We start from the raw sequence: 16086 nt of genomic DNA, 5'->3' as shown, positions 1-16086 counted from the left end.
GCGTCAATCCGCGCATCTTATCACGTGACTCGTTGTGCATGACACCGAGGAGACTCACAGCATGTGGAGGCTCATGCTACTCTCCACGATCCACACACAACTCTCCACACGCCCCATTGAGAGAACCACTAATCACCACCACGAGGAGGTTACCCCATGTGACTCTACCCTCCCTAGCAACCGGGCCAATTTGGTTGCTTAGGAGACTCACAGCATGTGGAGGCTCATGCTACTCTCCACGATCCACACACAACTCACCACACGCCCCACTGAGAGAGAGAACCACTAATCACCACCACGAGGAGGTTACCCCATGTGACTCTACACTCCCTAGCAACCGGGCCAATTTGGTTGCTTAGGAGACCTGGCTGGAGTCACTCAGCACGCCCTGGATTCAAACTCGTGACTCCTTGTGTGATAATCAGCGCTGAGATACCCAGGTCCCCAAGGTTAATGCTGTATTAACTGTAAAGGCGCTAATCGCGATTAAGAAATTAACGCGTTAAACGTTTTTAATTAATCGCGCACGTTAATGCCGACAGCACTCATTTTTATTCAAACGCACGTTTAAATTCCATTAAAAAAAACTTTAAATATAAATGTACTGATTGTATTAAAAGTTTATTCATTAAATTATGTTAAACATTACACCATTCAATATGGTATGCGTAATATGCGTACATTTATTAAAAAAATATATAGAGATGAATATGCCCACATTGTCTCAAAGTCCTAAAATGATCTAGAAATGGTAATTAATTGCATGTGTTTAAGCTTGTTTTGTTTTTATAACTTAAAAAGATGACGTCTAAAACCTGCAATAATAAAGGAATTTCGATCTCGGTGGTTCGGCCGCCAAAACGGGCCGAATGGGCCACGATAATCTCAATTGAGCCGCCGCGTTATGCAGAACGGACTACAAAACGGAGCCGCGAAATGCAGAAAAGGACAGTGAACACCCCCTTTTGGCTGCAGGACATTAAGCTCCAACCCCCCCCCCCCCTCTCAACCCCACCCCCTCAACAACCTTTGGGCCAGTTTGTCCGCTTACTGAATTAAGAGCCAGACTAAAAATACAGATAATATTATGGAGATTGATTGATTGATTGACAGGACGTGTTTTCTAATTGGAAAAGCGAGAGGATTTTGCATGCAACATGTGCAGTTGTTTGGCCAGACAGCGGTGTTATTTGCTCTGTTGTGCGAGGCTTCAACCTGTTGCTCAGACACACACACACACACACACACACACACACACACACACACACTGCAAGAGCAACAGATGTTTGTGCATTGTCAGCGTGTGTATGGACTGATCGGCACCAGGTGCAGCCATTGTTTTGTTTCCCCCCCTCCTGCCACTCTCTTATTTTCCATCTCTTTATCTTCTCTCTTCACGTTTCCTTCCTCTTTCCCTCCCAAGAGGAACATTTATTGCTCAGAGGTTGCTCTTTCGTTGCTCGGGAGATTTAAAGGGATAGTTCACAATTAAGTTGCAATGCCGTCGAATAGAAACAGTCAGGATATGTTAAATCCATATGTGAGATCTAATTTATGATTTCGTTTTTTATAGTTGCTTGGTGAAGAAAAACCTCTAAAAAGCAGGAAACTGAAGTGAAATTCTCCATTTGTTCTCCAATGCGTCTCATTGCTGTCTAGGAGAAACAATAGAGATATTAAAGGGATCTCATTCAGATCTGGGGTATGTTCAACTTTTGGCGTCGTTTCATCGAGGTAACCCCATATTGTGCCACACCAGAAGTTTCTCTTTTACAGCTTCATTAAGTATCAACCCTGTCTCCGATGTTTCTCCTAAAGCTTCTTGGGAAATTGACATAAATGGGACTATTGTTGACATGGTCTCATTAGTGTTTTTTTCTTTCAGCGAGCTCTCTCTCTCTCTCTCAGTTTGGGGATTTGGACACAGGTGACTGTTGGAGACCCCAGCTGTCCGTTTGCACCCCCATCGGCTCCATATGGTGTTAGAACAGAAGGAGAAACATGGAGACGAGGGGGTTGGGAAATAGAAACACACACAATGATCTGATAGCTTAACCCTTTTGTATCCGTCTATTCCACCCCCCCAAAAGCCCCCCCCCCCCCCACATGAGGGTTTGTTTTGCCGTTCTGTGGCCAGAGGCGGTCCACGGCTTTCAAAGCTTTTGTTTTGCAGTCTTTTAAATGATTTCTCAACACTCAGTCTGGCTACATTGAAGCACTTTTAATGGTAATTCATATATATTATTTTAAACAAAGACAGGCCGGTCTTTTAAATCGGGGGGGAGTTAAACTGGTCACAGGAGTTTAGTTATATTCTTCGCGTCAGCATATGCATTGAGATCCAGATCAGCCCTGTTCTTTTGTGTGTGTGTTTTTTAAGATGTTTTAAAATGTTTCCCCTAGCATAACAGTTATTTAATGATTCTTTGCAGCACCAAAGTTCTTGCTGTTACATTATAGATTTTTTTCAAATCGGCATATTGATTTCGGTGTTCTTTAACAATTGTGCAACCTTCTGGACATTTCTTTTTTGGGTGGGGGGAATTTTTATATTTCAGCCTCAGTTCCTTTAATACATCTATTATACACTGTGTACACAAAATAGGCACACTCAGGACCCTCAGGACAAAAATGTCCCCATTAAAATATGTTTTGGAGCCCTGGCTTCAAATTGTACATTTTTAATATTGTCCACCAGATGGCGCCATTTTTCTCATGTTTAGCCTATGGAGCAAATACAAGCTTTTCCCCTATTCTGCTGTGTGTGTGTGTGTGTGTGTGTGTGTGTGTGTGTGTGTGTGTGTGTGTGTGTGTGTGTGTGTGTGTGTGTGTGTGTGTGTGTGAAAAAACAACAGTGGCATTATGTAAACAAATTGCCATTTTAAAGGGTTAAAATCCTGAAAATGAATGAGTATTTGGTAGTAGGGCTGGGACGACGCGTCGACGTAATCGATGACGTCGACGCAAAAAATACGTCGACGCAAAATATGCGCGTCGATTCGTCAGACCAAAACAAAGATGGCGGCGCCGGAGAGTAGAAGCAAAACGAGTGGCTCCTCAGACTACCAGAAGTGCAAGGCGGCACGCACTCGTTCATCTAAAGTGTGGGAATTCTTTAATTTAAAAGGAAAAAATTATGTGATATGTCGTCTTTGCAAAATGGAGATGGCTTTCCATTCTAGCACCACGGCAATGCACCAGCACTAGGGCTGGGATGACGTCGACGCAAAAAATACGTCGACGCAAAATATGCGCGTCGAATTGTCAGACCCAAAACAAAGATGGCGACGCCGGCGCCAACACGAGTGGATCCTCAGACTACCAGAAGTGCAAGGCGGCACGCACTCGTTCCTCTAAAGTATGGGAATTATTTAATTTAAAAGGAAAAAATTCTGTGATATGTCGTCTTTGCAAAATGGAGATGGCCTTCCATTCTAGCGCCACCCGGGAGCAGCCGCAGATGACAGAGAACCGTAAGTTTTTTTCAACTCCCCACTTTGCACTCGATGTTGGAGTAGGCTATAATACGTTGTCGACACCTAAAGTTTTCGCTTATAGCTATTAATAATGCTATACGCTTATAGCTATGAATGTCGTGAAAAATACATAGAGGACACTGACAACGCGCTGACAGACAGGACCAAGCAGGTAACATTTAATAAAGTCTCAACTTTCAAATTTGGTCATTCAAAGAAAATTAAACCATAAATAGGCCTACTATTTTGTGGCTCTTTAATGTGTCGTGACAGATTGCCTCAGTTAAAGCTGCTCGTGAACCGATCATCTTTTCCTTGGTTAATTTATAGCATCAAATAGGCTAAACATGAATGTAGCCTACATCAGAAGGACTGTTGTTATAACCGCGGAAAGATGTCAGTACAGTAGCCTACAATCCATTATTCAAATTAAAATCCACCGACGTTAATCTTCTCTCTCCTGACTACTTTGTCGGACAAAAATGGCGTATTATGATTGATTGATCAGATCGCCAGTCAATCAAACTCCCGGCAAATTTTTTTTTTTTTTTACATTTTATACACCCCCACCCCCGATGAAACGGGTATTACCGGTGTTGTCACAAGTCGATTAATCGAAGCGAAATCAAATCGGACTGGAAAAAATGAATCGTTAGATTAATCGATGCATCGGAAAAATAATCGCTAGATTAATCGTTATAAAAAATAATCGTTTATCCCAGCCCTATTTGGTAGTTATGATCAGGACTGATGTTGGTTAAAAAAATGAGCTCAATGAAAGTCGAAAATAATATTGATATATATATATATATAATATTATTATGGCAGTTTTTTGACGTGGACATTTTTGTCCTTGAAGGACCTTTTTTTTTTTTTTATTGCGCACAAGGGTTAAAGCAGCAGTGCATCAAAAGGTTCTTTGTGGAGCTTAAGGGGCTGTTCACACCGAACACGTTTTTCCATCCGTCTGTTTTTCAATTGTTTAAAACATGCGCGAGTTGGATGTCTTTGACCGTTGCACCACGTCTCGCAGTTTTTAGCGCCTCGTTTTTATACTTTAACTTTAAGAAGTGGGTCCCGAGACCAGGGATGGGCATTTCGAGTCATTTTGTAGTAGAGTACTCTTTAATACCTAAAAAAACGAGTAATCGATTACTTCCTTCAACCTTTTGAAACATGTTTTTCTCATGATAAAATGAGCCCTATACATATTCAACAACATCTAGATGGCAAATAAAATCAAATTGCAATAGTCGTGTAAAGTTTTACTAGTCGAATATTTAAATCTGAATGAGTATTGGAGTATTCGATTAATCGGTTACTCATGCACATCCCTCCCCGAGACACCTGCATGCTGTTCCATTCATTGTGCTCCGTCTAGCTTTTTGAGATGCAAGGACGTGTTCGGTGTGAACGGCCCCTTTTAAAAAGTTTCCTTGTGACATTTCGGCAGCAAATTATTAGCCTATGTCATTGTAAGGGGGTTAAGATGGGCAAGGAGGAGGCGAGAACCGGCTTGTCAATATAAATCATATTTAATTAAACTCAAAACCAAAACCCACAAACATAAACACACACACACGACGGACATGCCCGTAATTCTCTCTCTCTCGAACCGTCGTCACCGGCCGCCTTTATCCCTTGCGCGCCTCATCAGGTCGATTGGGGACCGGGCGCGTGATATCCCGGCCCGCCCCCTCCGCTCCACAGTCGTTCTTATACATAAGCTAAGATGTATAATGCTGCCAGGTGCAGCTTGATCGTTAAATATACATAAAAACACTTTGCAATCAAATATTCCAGATTAAGGAGGACTAAATGTACACTTTTAAGAAAACCCTATTTGGGTCATTCATTAGTCTGAATTTTGGGAACATGTACTTGTCATTTTTGGCCAAAAAATGTATCCTTGTTCTCATAAAGGCACGTTGTTAGAATCAAGGACATGAAAAGAGATTTGTGGCATTCTTTTATCATTTCATGTCTTCAAATTGAAATGTAACAGCTCTGAACGTCCAGTATTCCGTCTGCTGTTACATTTGTAGCTGTGGTCAATGTACATTGTGGCGATGTATATATACATTGATTCCAAGCGAGCAAGAGTTGATGTGTAATTTGATCATAATGTATTGACAGTGATGTTTAATAGCTGCTGATTCATTTCATGGCACTCTATAGACTTGAATGCGTAGGTTAAGTCTCTCAAATGGGTTTGTAACAGGTGGTGGTCAGGGGAAGCCACACATTTGCTGTTGGCGAATCAATATTGATCTGTAAAGATAGTTTAGAGCTGTGCTGACTAACCGATCTGAACCGCACCCGTGTGTTTATGTGGAGATAGAAACGTGTTAAATGTTGTGTGTGTGTGTGTGTGTGTGTGTGTGTGTATATATTACACACACACAGTACACTGTATATCAACATTATATTGGCCATAAAAAAAGATCAACCTCAAAACATTATGCATATACATGACTTTTCAATGATAAATAATGATATGATATAATGTACATTATAATAAATAACACAATATACAGCATATATCATTTGATAATTCAATGAAATACTATAAACATACTGTATATTTATCATATTTTGTATAGACAACTTTTAAGTTGTAAATTATATGATATAGTTATTGTTATATAAATGCTAAATAACACAATATATGCATGACAATATGATAATAATTTATATTATATACATTTTTATATACTGATATATATATATATATATATATATGATTTAATAATAAAAAATATATTTAATATTTTAATTTAATAATGATTTAATATATAATTATAAATATATATATTATATAAATGCCAAATAACACAATATATTCATGACAATATAATTTATTGATACATAATGTATATTATATACATTTTATATACTGATATATGTGATTTAATAATACAAAATACATTTAATATATTTGTTAGATGACTATTCAGTTATTAATAATGATATAATATAAATATAATTTTATATATATATATATATATATATATATGATATAAATGCCAAAAAGCACAATGCATGCATGACAATATGATATATTTATAAAATTATATAAAATATTTAAAATAAAATTGTCTCAAATTATCATATTGTCATGAATATATTGTGTTATTTAGCATTTATATAATATACATTTATATACTGATATATATGATAGATGACTTCAATTATTAATAATAATATTATATAAATATAATTAGAATTATATAAATTTATAAATGCTAAATAACACAATATATTCATGACAATATGATAATTTGAGACCCAATTTGTGTTTTATATATTTTATATATGGATATATATAAAAAATATGATTTAATAATACAAAATATATTTAATATATTTATGACTTTTCAGTTATTAATAATAATATAATATAAATATAATTATATATGTAATATTTTATTATTATATAAATATAAATTATATGAATGTTAATATGATTTAATAAAACGCAATATATGATGTAAAAAATACGTATTTTAAAAGATAAATACGACTTTATAATGATAAATTAATATTATGATATAAATAACACTATTATATAATATAATTAATGATACCCAAAATGACTCCGTATTAACTTAACTAAAGCATATATTTTCTTTATCCATTGCCAAGGCATTTGGCCGATTTAGAAACGGATTTATGTTTTATCGGTCACGAATAATCTCAAAATCGCCAAATGCTTTGTCAAGTGGCTTGATGCCTTGAAACTTGGCATATTAATAATGATATTGATGTGCTGCCACCAGTGTGCAATGTGCATGTCATATTTTATGCCTTCAAATGTGGCTCATCCAATCAGATTTTAGAGCCAAAACTATAGTGTGTTTAAATGCACCCATACAAAATGCACCCAAATGACTCCATTTCCTGTTTCTCCATGATTCCCTTTAATTCTCTCCATCTGTTCTGTGTTTGTGCATCCTGTGTTCTGGAAGGAAACAGGTGTACATGAGAAAAAAAACGATGCCACTTGATGTTTCAGTCAGGCATGAAGAGGGCCGGCCTGAGGATTCAGAGCAGGGCTCAGGTGCGCTCCAAAACCACAAGATTTGTGTGTGCGCGTCTGTGAAAGTGTGTCGCACCTGTGACGGCAGTCGTTTCGTTCGGTGGGTTAAGATGGGTTTATTCTGCCCTTTTGTTTGTGTCGCACAATACAGTCGATCTCTATTGTTGTTGAATCTCACGAACACGGTCAAGAACATATACAAGTCATATTTCACCCCCGAAAATTTAAATATATTTAGTTAAAATTGTAGGTATAAATAATGGTATTATATTGTTTGTTTTATAGAATTTAATTTGAGATTTATTTTATTTTTATTTAAAAGAAATCATTGTGTCCAGAGAGGATGTTTTTCATTCCTGTATAACGATAATCAGAATTCAATGTATTTTTATGCATTACAGTGATAAAAATAACATTTTGCATAACCATAATAATAATAATAATTTATTTTAGAATAATGTGCTTAATTGTTAGCAGACACATATTAATTGTCCTAAATAATAGTCTTTATTTTCTTAATGCAAAATATAATTTTTTATTACCTTGTGATTTTTCATTGTTTTTCCATGTACGGTAATTTCAAATCAGATGATTGCAACATGCTAAAAAAAATTGAGACCGGGGCGATTTTAGACTAATTTGACGAGTTGAAATAACAAGATGTTAAACAGGTGTTTCAGCAAATAATCCAGAGCTTTGAGAGCAATGTTCCCCAAAGACAAATTGGAAGGATTTTGGGCATTTCACCCTCTACAGTGCACAATATAGTTAAAATATTCAATTAATCTGGTCAAATCTTGGCGTGTATAGGGCGAGACGAAAACCACTTTTGAATGTGCATGATCTCTGATCCCTCAGACGTCACTGTCTTAAAAAACATAATTCATCTGTAATGGATATCACGAACATGGGTTTGGGATTACTTTAGTGAACCTTTGTTAGTCAACACGACTCGCCGCTGCATCCACAGATGCATGTTAAGACTTTACTATGTAAAGGAGAAGCCGTACATCATCACTGTCCAGAAGTGCTGCCGACTTCTCTGGACTCGCTCTCATCTTTAGTAAACCTTTGTTAGTTAACACCACTCGCCGCTGCATCCACAGATGCAAGTTAAGACTTTACTATGTAAAGGAGAAGCCGTACATCATCACTGTCCAGAAGCGCTTCTGACTTCTCTGGACTCGCTCTCAACTTTATTAAACCTTTGTTAGTCAACACGACTCGCCGCTGCATCCACAGATGCATGTTAAGACTTTACTATGTAAAGGAGAAGCCGTATATCATCACTTTCCAGAAGCGCTACGGACTTCTCTGGGCTCGCTCTCATCTTAGATGGAAAGTTGAACAGTGGAACTGTGTTTTTTGGTCCGATGAGTCCACGTTTCCAATAGTTTTTGAAAAACACAGCCGTCGTGTTATCCGGGCCAAAGAGGAAATGGACCATCCAAGCTGTTATCAGCGTCAGGTCCAAATGCCAGTGTCTGTATGTGCCAGGGGTTTGTCAGTGCCAATGGCACGAGTAATGAGGGCACCATTTATGCATTTTGGAGTCTTTTCCAGGGACGTCCCAGCATTTTCAGCAGGGTAATGTCAAACCACATACCGGCCGGATTACAAGTGCATGGTTTTGTGAGCAGAGAGTGCGGGTGCTAGATTGGCATGCCCGCAGTCCTAACCATCTCCAATTAAGGGTGTGTTCACACTTGTAGTTCGGTTCTCTTGGTCCGGAGACATTTAGTCCTGGTTCGTTTAGCGTTCACATTGGCATTTTTTAACATTGAACCTAATCATACAAAACCAAAGGCAACAGGGAAAAGTCACGCCATTATTGGGCTGCTTTTGTGACGTTCTTTTGACGGAACTTACCAAAAATCCAAAACAATGCTGGGCGAAATGCGCTCGATGGATGCATATATGTATATATGGTGGTGTTTTTACCAGCTGAGAGCAACGAAGAGTTAATAAAGTGTGTAAAGGAGTCAAAACAGCGCTAGAAATTCCTCCGTTGCACACACAAACGAAGATATGCTGCAAGGACGTCTGACGGGCCGTTCCGACGCCAGTCCCGAACCATAATGGGCAACAAAACTCCTATGATGAGAAGAACCAGGTATGCTTGAGGTCAGTATTAGGCAAATCACTTCCTGTTTTTGGTCCGTTTAGACGTCTTTGGTCCATGTTGCGTTCATATATCAATCGAACCGTCCCAGAGTTCGTTTGGAAGCGGACCGAGACCCACTATTCAGGCGGTCTCGGTTCGCTTGTTTAGTGCGGACCAAGGTTCGGGTGGCAGCGTTCACACTTGTTCAAATGAACCGCTCTTACAGAGCAATCGCACCAAACCTGCCAAGTGTGAACACACCCTGAGAATGCATGGTGCTTTATGAAGCGCACAATACGGCAGTGAAGACCCCGTACAACTGCGCAGCTAAATTGACGAATTGGGGAAAATTCGGCTTGTTAAACTTAAAACTTGAGTCTTCAGTACCCAAATGCTTAATAAGTGTTATTAGAAGAACTGGTGATGTTTCACAGTGGTAAACACTCGACTGACCCAACGTTTTTGGAGTGTGTTGCAATCAAGTGTGCCGCACAAGCCCTCAAAAGTGAAGCCAAAACGTCTCGATCGCCCCCCAGTGACTGGTCCTAGTATAGGTCATAAACCCCGCCTCCCCATGTTATTCAACGGGACGTGAGACCAACTAAACAATTAAATTACACTTCACATATCTTTTTTCCAAAGATAGTTTCTGTCATTTACTGTCGTTTCTATCACGTTGATGTCATTTCAAGTGTTTGTTTTCAAAATAAGTTTGTTTTTAGTTATTTGATGCTATAAAAACGCTGCTGTGACATCATGATTGACAGCTGTGATTGACAGGTTCTCTGAGCGAAGTAGTCACTGAAGCACCAACTGACTTTTTTTCGGGATCTTTGGAGGACTGAGGAGATTGTAGCTTTTAAATTTAATATCTAAATTTCTATAATTAATTATTTCACACCGTCATAAGTCAAAAGTCAAAAGTGCAGGGGTGTGTGCTTGCGATTGATTCAGCGAGTGTGAGGGCGGGGCCTTGATTTCGCGGCTTTACTTCCTGCTCACTACTGCGCAGGTCTGGTCCTGAAATCGCAACTGCGCAGACTCAAGTCACAAGATGTCAGCGCCATATCGGGACACTGGCGGCTTCAGTTCTCACCAATGGAAAAGAGCGAAGGGGCGCCGGCCATCTTTTTTTACAGTCTATGGTTGCAATCATCTGATTAGCAATTACTATAAAAATAAAATAATGAAGAGATTTGCTTTCTAAATAGGAAAACTGTCCTAAAAAAAAGTATTTTCTTCATGCAAAATTTTATAACATTCCATATAATATGAAATAGAAATATGAGTGACATTCACACGTCTATGGGGTGTAGTCGCTCAATGCGTCGTCTTTTTATCACGACTACATTGAACCGTTTGAATAGAGCGCTATAACAATCCCATTAAAACCCGCCTTTCTTTTCATTGTTAAGTGAAGAGCCTCATTTAAAAACTATACAGCGTAATCTCTCATGGAGAAACACATTTACTGCATTAGTTTCCCATGAATAAACATTAAACAAAACACGCTTTTCACTAGGAAAAGCTGTCCGTCGATGAAAAGTCGTCTGCTAAGAAGCGTTTCATGACCTTTGACAACTTGATCTGTGTGGGTCTATTAGCCGCCTTTTGTAAAAGCATTTTCTCTGGTCTGATATACTCGAAATGAGGCCGATAGCTCCTCTCACGGTTCTTTTAGAACAAAAGAGCCTCTGATCTACGACTTCTGGGCCTGGTGGTCCATTCACAGGCAGAAAGTATGCGTTTAGCCCTTGGCGGCCTTTTGTGAAGGCTAGTTAGCGAGCGTGAAATGGCCCGATTCGTCATTCTTAAGCGGCCTCAATGATGACCCATTCTTCCACAGGACAAAACCTGCTTCATTTGCACGTCAGCTGTCGGGACTCTATGGTTCTTCAACATCTGGTGTGTCCGAACGTAAGTAGCTGATTGGTTTAAAGAAAGGTGTGTAGGTTCGGTCATTGAAAATGTGGCGGGGTTTTGGGGATGAGGGTTAAGATTAGGGCTCGCTCTGGAGTAGCCTGAAAATGCATGCTGGTTTTAGTGTTTCGGCTCAATTGGATTGTCTAGCATCCTTTAAACTTCAATTGCATATCAATACATCAGTTGCATTTCAATGCATAGGCCTGTTAATTGTTTTGTTGAAGACACAAAGGGCACATTTGTGTGCCTGAAATATTCCAATTCAATTGATTGCATTGGTGCATTGTCCTTTTTATGAATGTTTGAAGAAGTGTTAAGAATGCTAAAACTTGGTATAAGATATTTTGAGGAATTAAGTTTGATCTGCATGAAATCAGTAATTCATGAGAATTACCCAAATCTCATTCACTTCATATGATAATGAGATGGTAATTAGCCTGAATATGTTTGTCGATTTTGGAGTTTCAGATCAATTGGATTGTCTATCTCCCGTTAAACATGAATTGAATATTAATGCACGGTTGCATTTCAATGGATTGGCCTGTTAATTGATTTGTTAGGGCCACAATGACGACATTTGAGTGCTTGAAATATTCAAATTCAGTTGGTTTTAGTGGCACTTGAAGGGGAATAAAGACACGTTATAAAAACATCTTTGTTTCGATCCGTATTTCTTGATTCAAATGTTTTTTTTTCAATTTCTTTTTTTGTGTTTTAAACACATTTTTTCTCATCAGTTTTACATGAAAGTGGTTGAAAAATTTAGTTTTTGCCCCACTTTGATTTCACTTAAAAATTAAAAAATTTAAAGTTTAGGATGTTGGCGAGTATTGATGCTGACTATCACTGCTGGAGTCGCGAGTTTGAATCCAGGGCGTGCTGAGTGACTCCAGCCAGGTCTCCTAAGCAACCAAATTGTCCTGGTTGCTAGGGAGGGTAGAGTCACATGGGGTAACCTCCTCGTGGTCGCTATAACATGGTTCTCGCGTTCGGTGGCGTGCTATGGCAGGGCGGGGTCAGGTCGTGATTTTACACACCCGGTCCCTTATCAGGCTAGTCAAGCCTCCGAGAGGGATAAAGGCCGACTGCGGAGGATGATGCGAGAGAGAGAGATCATTTACGGGCATGTCCGTCATGTGTGTGTTTTTGTCTTTTGTTTCAGTTTATCATTAAAATTATTATTTACATTGTCAAGCCGGTTCTCGCCTCCTCCTTGCCTGTCTATATCCCTTTACACTGGCGCCGAAATCCGTGGAGGAGGATGGATGCCCGTTGTGGAGTCCTCGACACTGCGTCCACCCAGGGGAGCGCTGCTGCCAGCCGCCGGGGGAGGGAGTAGCCCGACCGCCCAGACGCGGTGAACGGCCGCCGTCCGCGAGGCGAGTGGGGACTGGACTCCCCGACCGCCTGGAGCGAAGGAGCCGCTGCCAGGGGCGGAGGAGAGCCCTGCCGTCCCCCAGAAACGCGGAGGGGTCGAAAGAAAACCGCCGTCCGCGAGGGGAGGAGGGAAGTGACTCGCCGACCGCCTGGGGCGGTAGGGCCGCTGCCAGGGGCGGAGGAGTGTCCCCACAAGTCGCCGGGAACGCGGAGGGGTGTTCTGTCCACCGGGGGTTGTGTGTCTGACTCCGGTCCGCCCGGGGAGGAGCGGCTGTCGTCCGCCTGAGAGGGTGGAGGAGTGATCAAGGACCATGCGACGGTGTATCAGAGAACCGGCTTGACAATATAAATAATAGTTTTAATGATAAACTGAAACTAAAGACACAAACACGCATGACGGACATGCTCGTAAACGATCTCTCTCTCTCACACCATCCTCCACAGTCGGCCTTTATCCCTCTCGGAGGCTTGATTAGCCTGATAAGTGACCGGGTGTGTAGAATCACCACTCGGCCCCGCCCGCCGCCCTGCCATAGCACGTGATGAGTTGTGCATGGATGCCGCGGTGAATAACATGAAGCCTCCACACGCACTAAGTCTCCGCGGTAACGCGCTCAACAAGCCACGTGATAAGCTCATCTGAAGCTCATTCTCTCTGCTTCTTGTTTTCAGTCAGTGGAGAGAAGGTTCCTGCCATGCCCGGTTCGCCAGTGGATGGAAAGACTCATTCCAGACCAAACGTCTCCGCGATGCCCCCTCTACCCTCAGTCAACCCTAGCGGACCTCGACCTGCGGCGTTCTCCACCACTGCATGTGAGTGTCTCTCGCACACATACACGTATGTTGGTTTGACCATATAAGGGAGGAAAGACGCAACGGTTTGTATGTGCTAAACCCTAAACGCAAACCTGTTGTGGTGCTCATCGTTATTCAAAAATACTTAAATTAAACGCACAAACACAATTACTTGAATGCACCTCTACAATGACAAGCATGTTTCCAATTTATGAGTTCAAAGTCATTTGGGCATTTTTTCTGGGGCTTAAATTCATGAACCGTCCGGAGACGGTAAAAAAAAAAATATATTTTTTTTTATTATTATTAAAAGCTGAAATGCTTGAAAACAGAAATGTTGATGTATATACATTTTTGGGAATAATATTTTATTATAAGTTCTTAAAAAAATAAAAATAATAATAAGCAGTTAAACCATTTTGTTTTTAAATTGCAAATATTATTATTATTTTTACATTTAATATTTTAAAAACATTGTCCACCAAATTGAAAATTAATTTTAATTTAATTTAATTTAATTTTAATTTCATTGGAGAGGGTTCCTTTTGACACTCATGACTGTGTGTAATATTATTATTTGTAAATTTAATTAATATTTTAAAAACACCAAACGGAAAATTTAATTAAATTAAATTTAAATAAATTTAGTTAATTTCATTTTAATTTCATTTAATTTCATTGTAGAGGGTTCCTTTAGACACTCATGACTGTGTGTATTATTATTATTTTTTATTTAATACCAGATATTTTGAAATTTTTATAAAAGGCTAAAAACGAAATTCTTGATATTCGTGACTCAAAAATCTGAAATATTTTTTACCTTGAAAAATGTACGATTAAGTTACGTGATGGTTACACCACATGACGTTTTTCATCATCATTAAACCTTTTTTATTTTATATAAAATAAGAGGTTTTTTTAGCCAACGATTTAGCCAACTCGTACGAATTTGTACGATTTCTCCATTAGAGTGTGTCGGTATTAAACGAGTTTTAAAAGTCTAATTTTTATCATCTTGGACAACTTTGTTTGTCTTACACATGCCGCTTGCAAAAACGCATTTAGTCCGAATGCACGTCTACATTTGAACGGACGTAAAATGGCGAAATGCGCTATTTGCTATCAGATGGTGTATTTGCAGCTAGCAAGAGTATAATAACCGGACCATACACTCAAAAACCAGCCAAACCTTGACCTCTTGGTGTAACCTCAATCTCTCTTTCTCCAGTGACCAATGGGATGAATCATTCCCCGCCCACCCTCAATGCCATTCCCTCGCCACCTCAACGCTACAGCAATGGGCCTTCATCGTCATCTTCCTCCTCGCTGGCCAATCAGCAGCTTCCGGCGACCTGCGGCGCTCGACAGCTGAGCAAACTCAAGCGATTTCTCACCACGCTACAGCAGTTCGGCAACGACATCTCACCTGAGATCGGAGAGAGCGTCCGGAACCTCGTGCTCGCTTTGGTGGTGCGTGTGTCAAGCTGTTACACGTGTGTTACATGCAAGCGCATATGTGTCGTTTGTGTTGAGTTAACTGTCTCTTTCTCACGCAGAATTCGACAGTTACCATCGAAGAGTTTCATTCCAGACTGCAAGAGGCAACAAACTTCCCCTTGAGACCGTTCGTCATACCGTTCTTGAAGGTAATTGACCATTAAAGGAAAAAGTCTGTCATTTACTCATCAAATAAGACATTTTGAAGAATTTCAGAGCTGCTCTACTCCATAGAAATTTATTTATTTTGGTAATTTACGACGGTGTTTCTGATGCAAGTCTTCATTTCTCATGGTAGAGCATTTGTGAGACTTCTCTGAAGTGTGGAACATGAAAGCGGTGCAGATTTTTTAATGGGACGTGTTCAACATATGGAGTTAGACACCCGTTAACAGAGTTGTCTGAAATATTTGCCGGTGAGGTGCAAAATACAAGAACAGAAATGGCAGGCAATGCTGCATTTAAAGCACTTTTTTATTTTGGTGCCATGTTTAATACATTAAATACACTTAATGTTTAAGATGATACATTTACGTGCTGACTCCAGCCAGGTTTCCTAAGCAACCAAATTGACCCGGTTGCTAGGGAGGTTAGAGTCACATGGGGTAACCTCCTCATGGTCGCTATAATGTGGTTCTTGCTCTTGATGGGGCGTGTGGTGAGTTGTGCGTGGATGCCGCGGAGAATAGCGTGAAGCCTCCACACGCGCTACGTTTCAACGGTAACGCGCTCAACAAGCCACGTGATGAGATGCGCGGATTAACGGTCTCCTCCCTCATGTGGTACCCTTCCTGCAGGCTCGTCCTGACATGACCCTCCAGCATGGCAATGCCACCAGCCATACTGCTCGTTCAGTGCATGATTTCCTGCAAGAC

General features: G+C 40.0%; 1 protein-coding gene across 2 annotated transcripts in view; it reads left to right on the top strand.

Annotated features, from left to right (window-relative positions):
* Positions 1 to 16086, top strand: part of LOC127653912 (protein CBFA2T2-like) — a 50969-nt gene that overhangs the window by 20530 nt on the left and 14353 nt on the right. For both annotated transcript variants that reach the window (XM_052140762.1, XM_052140764.1), the window contains exons 2-4: positions 13592 to 13732; positions 14943 to 15184; positions 15271 to 15360. In XM_052140762.1, the coding sequence (XP_051996722.1) occupies positions 13592 to 13732; positions 14943 to 15184; positions 15271 to 15360 (473 nt within the window). The remainder of the gene's footprint in view (positions 1 to 13591; positions 13733 to 14942; positions 15185 to 15270; positions 15361 to 16086) is intronic.

Source organism: Xyrauchen texanus, chromosome 13 (assembly GCF_025860055.1).
Source record: "Xyrauchen texanus isolate HMW12.3.18 chromosome 13, RBS_HiC_50CHRs, whole genome shotgun sequence".
Taxonomy (NCBI): Eukaryota; Metazoa; Chordata; class Actinopteri; order Cypriniformes; family Catostomidae; genus Xyrauchen; species Xyrauchen texanus.
The sequence above is the reverse complement of the archived record's forward strand: the minus strand, read 5'-3'. Positions and strand labels throughout refer to the sequence as shown.